This window comes from Hesperophylax consimilis, chromosome 10 (assembly GCF_061612785.1).
Source record: "Hesperophylax consimilis isolate HC1 chromosome 10, BYU_Hcon_1.0, whole genome shotgun sequence".
NCBI lineage: Eukaryota > Metazoa > Arthropoda > Insecta > Trichoptera > Limnephilidae > Hesperophylax > Hesperophylax consimilis.
The window spans coordinates 3,272,173-3,282,994 of record NC_142845.1 but is presented as its reverse complement, the minus strand read 5'-3'; the positions used below and the strand labels follow the sequence as shown (position 1 = coordinate 3,282,994).

The 10,822-nt window shown below is 37.7% G+C and overlaps 1 protein-coding gene across 1 annotated transcript; it reads left to right on the top strand.

Moving 5' to 3' along the window:
* Positions 1-49: 49 nt before the first annotated feature.
* Positions 50-9,926, top strand: Icmt (isoprenylcysteine carboxylmethyltransferase ste14). Its single transcript, XM_089636035.1, has 5 exons — positions 50-402; positions 528-786; positions 5,915-6,024; positions 7,781-7,888; positions 9,216-9,926. Exons 1-5 carry the CDS (start codon positions 211-213, stop codon positions 9,396-9,398), a joined length of 852 nt encoding a protein of 283 aa, XP_089492161.1. The 5' UTR covers positions 50-210; the 3' UTR covers positions 9,399-9,926.
* The last annotated feature ends 896 nt before the right edge of the window (positions 9,927-10,822 follow it).

The window sequence follows — 10,822 nt, the reverse complement described above, 5'->3', positions numbered from 1 at the left end:
TTTTCTGGGGAATAAATATTTTTTAATGACAACACTCTTGCGTCAAAAATGATAGGTTATAAAAGTTTTCTGGTTGTCAGATAAGATTTCGAAGTAATTGTTGCACAAAAGAGATGTTTTGATATAATTTACACTCGCAGGCTTATAAAAAGGGTGATTTCTTCTGATGCTTCTTTCTCCGCGATGTGATATTTGGAAAGCACGTACAAAATGTCTGAAATCGGCTACCAGAGCCTCGGCTATTTTTCCTTCTCGGCTTTGTTATTTACGTCGATTTACCTGACCGAGGCGTATCTAGGATTAATGCCAAAGGTTTGGGGCACCATATTCTGGGGTCCTATCCTATATTTATCCGTTATTAACATATTTCTAAGGTTTTATCTTCGTGGATTTATATACGATGTAAGTGCCAACAAAACGAATGCAATGAAATTACTATTCCTGATGGTTTTTTTTACAAATCTACCAATCTCTCATTCCGATAGCATCAAATAATGCATTTCTAAATGATGTACTTCTTCTAACAGGTGGCAGTTCGGGCTACGTTTCTTGGTTGTGCATTTGCGACAGGGATATATCTGTCATGTTCGCCGGATGGGTGGCGCGTGTTCGGCATGTACGCTGCGGTGATGTCCGCCTTCCATTACGGAGAGTTCCTGGCCATAGCCATTTCCAATCCTGACTCCCTGTCGCTGGATTCCTTCATACTGAACCACAGCGTGCAGTACGGAGTAGCAGCGGTAGCCAGCTGGGTGGAGTGGGCGCTGGAGATGTATTTCTTCCCAGGTTAGAATGCAAATATCAACTCTTTGATGAAAGGACTTACGAGAACTATAAATACCTGAAAACCGACCAACCAAGAGGCTTCTATTTAATGAATGACAAACAAAGGAGTGTTGGGAGGCTCAAACTTAGGTTATAAAATAACATATGTTCAAAGGGATACATTTTCAAGAGAAATGATATCTCTGAGGCATATGTGTGGTAAAACCATTTACGATCATGTGAGAAATGTGGAGATCTGCAAATAATGCAAGGCTGATTTAAGCGTAATGAGTAAGATAAAGAAAGGCACGCTTAGATGGTTTGGGCATTTAGAGTGAATGAACGAAGAAAGGAGTGTAAGGAAAATATATTGTGCAAATGTGAATGGTAGAAGTCGGGGACGCCTGGGAAGACATGGCACGATCAAGTGAATCAAATACTTGAGTCAGGCCATGTCAAGAGTCAGAATAATAGAAGAGTATTTATGAATGTGAATGAGGCAAGGAATGTGTGCCAAGACCGAGTTATGTGGCGATCAGTCCTCTCTGCCTATCCTTGCGGAGAAACGGTGTGATTCTTTCTTTTTTATCCCTTTAGAATTGATACTAATATCACGGATACGTTGCGAGAGAAGGGGCACAGGTCTTGACGCAATATGAAATAACAGTTCCAAGATTCAACAAAACAGTTTACTGGTGTGAAATCTCACAGCTTCGTTCACGAGCCACGGGAATGGAATGTTTAAGCAAGACAGGTCCTTTGTTTACAGTTTATGGTTCTCCATAATATTATATCAGGATTACAGATCATTAAAAATCAGAGATAAAGAATAGAATCATCCAATGATTTATGCATTATCTTTAAAAGGAAAGAAATATATTTCCTATATCTAAACAGGAGTTTTAATTAACTTTTTATATAACAGAAACGAGATTAAGGCCCAGGCTACACGAGCGGTTCTCCCGCCGCGGGAGAACCGCTTGTAAACCGCTACAGACGGGCCCAGGCTACACGAGCGGTTCTCCCGCCGCGGGAAACCGCTCGAGAAAGCGACCGCGGACATTATTTGGTTCATTCTTCAAAATGGATCCGCCAATGATCACTGCTCTTGCAGCGCTATTTTAATAGAGTTATTAAAAAAAAAAACGACGAAGTGTTTGGGTGGCACCAATATTAAGTAATCGTTTAAATTCCGGAATATTTCATTTAATGTTTAGTGTACACCGAGATAATCCTCAAAAGTTCTTCACATACTACAGAATGTCTGTGAACTCGTTTGATGAACTTCTATCAATTGTGAGCCATAGTATTAACAAACAAGATACAAACATGCGACGATCCATCAAACCTGCAGAACGCTTGGCTATCACACTCAGGTAAATAAAATCACATAATATTATTTATTATTTTATTTAAAAAAAATTATTAATAAAAAGTAGACCAGAGTAATTTATTGAAGAGGTAGGTAAGATATAATATTATAATAATCATCATTTTCTTGTGATGTGTCAGAAGCAGTCTCATTTTGTGGCGATGCTACTCTGCTTATTGGAGAAAATGCTTCAGAATATGTTCTTGAGCCTGAGCTCCCATCCTGGTTTCTGCGGTAAATAAATTCAGACAAGTTGCTGGGAATATCGGGATTTGTATTTTCATTATTTGCGTAGGTTGTTTGCTTTCTTTGTATATTTCTGAATAAACTGGTGATTTGATATCTGGTTTCCATAGTCAAATCTGGTGTCATCGAATTCATAATGGGTACAAACGACATAAGAAATGCACGATTTCCCTTTTCATCCTTATCCTTGTTATCTTTTTGCAATTGCAAACTTTCGTTCAAAATTTTGGTTATTTGAGGAATTGCATTTTTTTCTTTTTGGTTTTTCTTCATAGAAACTTGTCTTTCTTGAGGTGGTCTCATTAGAACATCTGCTTCTATCTCCTGATTTTGTGTTAAAACCACAGGAGAAATATTAGACTCACGTTCGTCTGAAGTACTGGCAGCAGTAGGGCGTAAAAAGGACAAGAGGTCAAAATAAATATATCTTTTTTTTTTTGTGTTGATTGTCCCGACACTGTGTTGGTTTCTGACTTCTTTCATATAACTGTCTTTGATGTTCTTCCACTTCTTCATGAGATCTTTTACTGTAAAAAAAAGAAATATATTATATTTATAATGCATCTATTATTTTTTACGTTGTGGCGAGCTCCGAGACAGGCCTATGTTCAGCAGTAGACAATATTGGCTGATGATGACAATGATTTATTTTTTCAGATATTTGGCTTCAGGAGGAACATTCACAGATTTGGAATACGATTTTCAAATTTCACGAAAAACCATACCATTTATTGTAAAAGAAACATGTCAAGCTATTTGGGAAGAACTGGCACCTTTAGAAATGCCAAAACCAAATAAAGAAAAATGGATCAATATTGCTGAGAAATTTTACAAAGAAGCGAACTTCCCTAATTGCGTTGGCGCCATGGACGGCAAACATATTAGAATTATTTGCCCTCCGAAAGGTGGATCTAAATATTTTAATTACAAAAAATACCATTCTCTTATTTTGTTTGGAGTGGTGGACGCAGACTACTGTTTTACATCCATTGATATTGGTGCTCCAGGTCGAGAAGCTGACTCATCAATCTTCAAAAGTTCAAATTTTGGGCAAAAGTTAATAAATTCTCAGTTAGATCTACCAGAGCCCGCTTATCTTCCTGACAATATAGGACAACCACCTGTGCCTTTTGTATTTGTAGGTGACGCTGCGTTTGGTCTAAACAAAAATGTTATGAGACCATTTTCTTTACGAAACATAACATTGCCCAAGAAAATTTATAACTATCGATTATCAAGAGCTCGCCGTTTTGTCGAATGTGCGTTTGGTATTCTCAGCGCAAAGTGGAGAATTTTTCATTCAAGCATCATGATCAATCCACCGAGTGCCATACCCATTATAAAAGCAGCTTGTGTGCTACACAACTTTGTAAGACGCAGAGATGGGTATCGATTTGAAGACACGATTGAATGTGATTTCGAAGAATACGATGTAGTTCAGGCAGTTGCAGGCCGATCTACTGGCATTACAGTAAGAGATTCGTTTATTCGATACTTCAATGGTCCTGGTGCCGTTCCTTGGCAAAACAGGATGATTCATTAAGACGCTGGTTACTAACATTAAATTTCAATTACTATAACATTATTATTTAGCTTTTATGATTTAAAAAAAAACTGTATATTCGTAAATGCCATATGGTTACCCTGTGATCCCAAAAATATTGGTGAAACTTTTCAAGATGGAAAAGCGTTCATTATAATAGTCAAATTCGCGTACATTTATTCATACTCACGTTAACTGCATCGCAAAACCAAACAATTTCAAGCATATTTCAATTAATAGGAACTGATCTAGAATGTTCATTATCGATACAAAACCATCCTATAAAGTTTCTCTAACATTTTTGAGGTCACCCTGTATAAGAATAAAAAGTATACTCACTAGATCTGTTTTTGTCTTCTGGTCCTAAATCATCCCAATGATCCATCATTTGTTGTCCTATCTCCATCCATAACTTTGCTTTTAATTCTCGATTGGCGTAATCATTTAACTTTACATCATATAAAGCAGGCCGATCTTGTATTTCTATTATGAATCAGTATCATCCGTATCAAACATGTTGTAACATGAATCCTTCACGCGCACGACCGACCAACAACGCTCTCTCGCAGGGAATGAGCAAAAGCGGGGAAACCGCTCGTGTAGTATGAACGTGGCGGTTATCCGCTGCGGGAGAACCGCTGCATGCGGCGGTCGAATTTCTCCCGCCCGTGAACCGCGAGCGGCCGCGGCGGGAGAACCGCTCGTGTAGCCTGGGCCATACAACGTTCATAGTAAATTGTGTCTGGAGCGGTTTACAGCGGTTCTCCCGCGGCGGGAGAACCGCTCGTGTAGCCTGGGCCTAAGATTTAAGTTGTGGTGTTGAAAAAGATAAAGATAGGATTCTTGTCTTTTAAAATTAGCAAGAATCGTTTTGTAAGACACCTTTAATATGAAATCTGGAAAGAAAAATCTGTGATCATGAACAACTCCGTTTTGGCATATACTTTTTGCCTGATTTACATTCATACATTTTCTCAGACATACTCTTCTATTATCTGACTCTTGACATTGCCTGACTCGAGTATCTGGTTCCCGAATTCTTCTTCCATTCACATTTGCGTCATATATTCTCCTTACACTCCTTTCTTCATTCTACGTTCCCAAACCATCTGAGCATCTCTTTCTTAATCTAACTTATTACCTTTAGATCAGCCTTTACAGATCTCTACATTTCTCAAACTATCATACATGGTTTTACCGCACATACGCCTCAGGGATCTCATTTCTACAGCATTCAGTCTACTTTCATCCAGTTCTATACATCACTGCCATATATCAGAGCAGGAGTATTATGGACTGCTAGCTTAGCTTTTTTGGACAGTTTTTTGTTAGCGCCAACTGCATTCAGTCCTCCATTAATGGAGTTACCTGCATTTACCCTTTCTTCAATGTTTCTGTCAGCCTTCCCATCTCTCGTAAACATACTTCCCAAATACGCAAACTCATCCACCTGCTGCAAGTATTCATCATTCGCAACTATATTGCACACCGTTTTCGTACTCTCTCTTTAAAACCCCATGACTTTAGACTTACTTGCATTCATCATTAACTCATTCTTCATACATACTTCGTTCATACTAGACCCGAGCGACTGTAGATCTTCCATACTGTTAGCAATAAGCACCGCATCCTCAGCATACAACAGGCACCATGACTTTAGACTTAGATCTAATTTTTAAAAAACAGTTTATTTATAAACAAATTCTGTTGTGTAATTATTGTTATGCGTGAAAGGCTATTTCGTCATCCGAAGCATTATCTTTATTATATATTATGTGAACGAATGAACGACGAAAGGATTGTAAGGAGAATATATGGCGCAAATGTGAATAGCAGAAGAAGCCGGAAACCAGATACTTGAGTCAGCAATGTCAAAGTCAGAATAATATACCAAGAAGAATAGACCGAATTGTTCGGCAGACCGTCTTCTCTGCCTAATTCTGCGGAACGGCATACGTCATAAATAATATTAAACCTTTATCTTCCAGAATCCAAAACATACTTTATGATCTCCCTGTTTGGTCTGGCCGTGTGCATCGCAGGGGAGGTATTGAGGAAGGGGGCTATGCTGACAGCCAGGAAAAGCTTCAACCACTGTGTAAGTTTTATTATCTACTAGCTGTACCCTGCCACGTGTTGCTGTGGTTCAGTCTGTCTGTGCAGATAGAAAAAACAATAGCGCGTGTTGCTTTTCGTCCAACAGATGACTTAAAAAAAAAAAATCATGCTTTTACCTGTCACAGGTGACATCTATATAATATAGATATATAACAATTATTTTACAAGCAATAATTAATAGCCTGAAACACTCATCCACATTGAAAAATCTCCTGATAAAAGATACATGACGCCAACGGGACTTGAACCCGTGTCCTTTCGATTTCCGGTCGACAGCTCTGACCACTGAGCTATGGCGGCTTATCTCTTATCCGCGAAATAATTCAATAAACACTAGTGTTTCATTCAACAATTACTGCTTGTTACATTTTTTTCACCTGAAACAAGGGACGGGTTCAAGTCCCGTTGGCGTCATGTATCTTTTATCAGGAGATTTTTCAATGTGGATAAGTGTTTCAGGCTAATAATTATTGCTTGTAAAATAATTGTTACCCTTTGTGCTATGCATAAAAAAAAGCTTGTCTTAAACATAAGACCGGTCAGTGGTTGAGTGGGCATAGCGCTTGGGTCTCACCCGAGCGTCGCGTGTTCGATTCCTCGGCTGGCTAAGTCCTCCATCACAACACAAGCAACATTTTCGGCTTTCTGTGGTGGTATTAGGAGATTTTCAAACATTGTTGGGTTATTCGTAACCCGGGAATGTTTGTCTTTCTTTATAAAAAAAAAAAAAAAATTTACCAAAAAAAAAAATAATAATAATTAATAGATATATAAAATCACACGCATATTTGAATGCAACGGTTCCATGATAACTCCTCGAAATGACAATTCAACACACCTTTAAAAGGTGATATAGTCATTAAAAGTGATGAAACAAAAACTAGGATAAATAGTAACCTAGTTTTTGTTTCATCACTTTTCATAACTTTTTTTTTCTACTGTTAAAAAAGTGCATAATGTCAACTTTAATTCTACTCCGTATCTCATTCCAGTGCTCAATAATGCCTTTCTCGAGTGTCCCCAGCTTCTTCTACTGTTAAAACCACTCTCTAAACACTCCTGGCACTAATAAGAACGAACTTTGAAACTTTCATCGAAATCGGATGAACTGTATATGAACATGTATGGGACGGTTCCATGATAACTCCTCAAAATGACAATTCGACACACCTTTAAAAGGTGATATAAAGTTATGAAACAAAAACTTAGTTACATATGTGTGGCAGCGATGAGTATGTATGTATGAGAGCTATGCTTATTTATAATTTACGGTGGCTGCCCGAACCGTAAATTGTGTTCAGGAGATGGGAGATTGAAATGAGTGTCTGCAGTATTAATTAATTTTATTCGCGAGGACGAATATTACAATTTTACAGAACGCGGAGACGGTGGCAGAAAGAGTAGGGGGAGTGGCGGTAGGATCGAAGGTTGAAACAGGAATGGAGATTTCTCTTCCCCAGCTCGCTTGCGTCTAGCAGCGGATTAATTCGCGATAGTATTGCCACATGTGGGAGGAAATAAAGTAGTCCCACATATGTAACTATTTATCCTAGTTTTCGTTTCATCACTTTTAATGACTTTATATCACCTTTTATAGGTGTGTTGAATTGTCATTTTGATGAGTCATCCGGTCACCGTATGGGACAAACAAAGACACATTCATTTTTATATATATAAAAATAAATTTAAAAATTAAACATCCATGTAGTAATTAAATGAACACGTTTTTTTTTCAGGTTCAATTTTCTAAGAAAGAAGATCACGTTTTAGTGACGCACGGTTTGTACGCAATATGCCGTCACCCGAGCTACGTGGGATGGTTCTACTGGTCAATTGGTACTCAGGTCAGTCACACAAAACATTTCCATTCTCTCCGAATGTGTTCTTTTCAGAACTGCTCAGAATTTGACAGAATTTCCGTTAATCTGTCTCCTTCATTATGCCGGCCATCATAGAAAACCTGAGATACATTGAATGACAGGTTAGTAGCTAAGTAACAAATGCAACTGGTTCCAGGTGTCGCAGGTTCAATCTTCTGCTAGCTAAGTCCTCCATCATTGCACAAGCAACTTTTCCTTCTTATAATAATGGAAATAGGAGTAGTAGTAATAGAAATATTTTCTGGTTATTCGTAATCTGGGAATACTAGTCTCTCTTCAAAAAAATAAAGAGAAATGAGACACTTTTATAAATCGTAATTCAGGCTCACATCCCGAAACTTCAAGGGATGATTAAGGGGGTATTTCACTATGTCGGGTTAAATATCTGACTAGCTAGCCGTTGGCTGGCTTTAAAGATCAGAATAACTTTGTTATTCAACGGCGACCGTTTCACCATTGTTGCCGAGCTTCCGGATAGATAACACTCGAAATAGTCTGGCAACATCGCAAAATGTTTGCAGTTACCCAATCTACTGCAACGCCTGTCATGTTTTGCCGCAATGTCTATGGAATGCTAGCGTCAACGCCAATTGATCTGTGAAATGGTGAAATGCCCCCTAAATGTTGAGAATAAAAAAACACCACCAAAAATTTATATTGAGAAAAAATGTACAAATTAGATTTGTTTCACAAATATGGTATTACCGACGTTATACTAGTGTGAAAATATAACAGTGGAACCTCTAAAAACGAGCACCTTCCATAACGAGCAAAACGAAAAAAATGCTGCCGAGTGACGCAGAAAGGGCAAGTCCCATCTTCACATCACTCACTTGTGAGCCAGGAATTCAGCGTCAGTCTCTGGTTAGCACCCGTTCCGCTAGCATAATGTCGCATGTGATCACACATTTTTCCAAACTTGTGTTCAGACATTATTTGTAATTTTTTTCGTGTAACGTTTAATAACCCTTACAAAAATGTCCCTGAAGGAAAGGCAATATAAGACAGCCATAAGAGAATAAAACTGTAGAAATGAAACGTAAAATGAAAAGCGAGAACGAGGTGTGAGCGTTGCTGATCTAGCGAGAACATTCAAATTTAAAACAAATTAACAAAATTTGCGGAAACAGCGTAGCGCCAGCGCAAAAAATACCCACCAAAAATGTGTTAACATAACCTTCTTCATTGATTACATAATTGTAGTTTTAACTGAATTTTATTTGATTTACTTATGTCAAACCACAAAGCGATCGCTTTTTATAAAAATGTAATGAATAATTTATTATTGCAGATAATTCTTCTAAACCCAGTGTGTACCATACTATACACAGTGGCCTCGTGGAGCTTCTTCCGAGAACGGGTATACTTCGAAGAAGTTACGTTGGTGACATTCTTTGGTGAAATTTACCAAGATTACCAGGAGTCGGTCTCCACAGGGCTTCCCTTCATCCATGGTTACTGTGTAGAAAAATGAATTATTGTTTCATTGCACTGTGATTTGATTGTGGGTGAGAACACAATCACTTGATTTCTCTGAATAACTAAATAATACAGTAAATGTAAAATTTAACTTTTGCTGATTATACGGTACTGTATTATCGTTTTCCACTTTGGTTGAAATGGTCACAGGAGACACGGCTTGAGAAATCTTCAAAAACAAAAAGTTTTCAGAAAATTTTAACAAATTTTGTGAATTTAAAATGTGATATCAACCAACAGCAAAAAAGTGTATATTTATCACTAATATATTATTTTTTTATACAAAACACTTTATTTTGCATTTAAATTCAATAATGTAATATTTCATATGTAATTATTTCATTTTTATTGGAACAACTTTTCTTTTAATAATTTTTGAAAGCTGTACCCATTAATGTAATATATCATTGAAGATGATAGTACTAATATATCGGAATGAAACGTGAAACAGAACAAGACACAGAAAAATAAATAATAGATAACGGTCTCAACTGGGAATCGAAACCAGGCTCTCTTTCCTAAAGATATAATAGGTATCCGAGTTCGATTCCCAGTTGCGACTGTTATCTTTTTATTTTTCTGTGTCGTGTTCTGTTTTATGTTTTTCGAACATACTAATACATAATAATTTTATATTTTTTTTAATGTTAAACCACACAAGAGTCCCAACTGCTGCCAACTGTCTGGAGCTAGTGAGACTATGGCATCCCCAATTGGGGTATGTTGTGAGGACGAAGGTATTGTGGAGGGGAAGGAGATGGAGAAGAGGAAAGTGGGGAAGTATCTGGCTATTCAGATCTGGTCACCAAACACGGCCAAAGCCATTTCGAGCAACATTTCAATTCTGAATGGTGGACTTACACCAGAGCGATACTGAGAGTATCTTCCACTCTAGCAAATGAAGCAATTAATTAATGTAAGATTTAATCCAAAGCCCAAAGTCTTCACTAAAATGTTTTCTATCAATTTCTCTTCTCGCAAGCTTCTTTCAGAGTAAGAGTTAGCATTTCTAAATAGTATAAAATAAAGTCACTATCCGCATCTGTCTGTTTGTGCGCTTAGTTCTTCTAAACTACTAATGCAACGGATTTTGATAAGGTTTTGTTGTGTTCGTACAAACAGGTCTCCAACTCGTCTTGGAAGGAGTTTATAAATAATTGGTTCTTTTAGATTAATCAGGGATTTATTATTACTCCGCGTATTATAATGGTGACTCGATAGTCGACCTAACTAGAAGCTGGCTAATTGGAATCTGAAATAGTAAGTTTCTCTGGGAGCCTTCCCACTGGCCTACTGGACTACTAATACTTGACTACTGGCCACTGGCTCCATCTTGCGGACTTCCGCGCAAGCTCTATGCACTGCCATCTGTGCGTGCATCTATGAAGCTCTTACTTCTCAACAGGTTTTCACTGTCAT

Coding starts and splice junctions, on each gene's coding strand:
- Icmt (XM_089636035.1), top strand. CDS start 211: ATGTCTGAAATCGGCTACCAGAGCCTCGGCTATTTTTCCTTCTCGGCT. Junction 403..527: donor TTCGTGGATTTATATACGAT/GTAAGTGCCAAC, acceptor TTCTTCTAACAG/GTGGCAGTTCGGGCTACGTT. Junction 787..5,914: donor GGAGATGTATTTCTTCCCAG/GTTAGAATGCAA, acceptor TTTATCTTCCAG/AATCCAAAACATACTTTATG.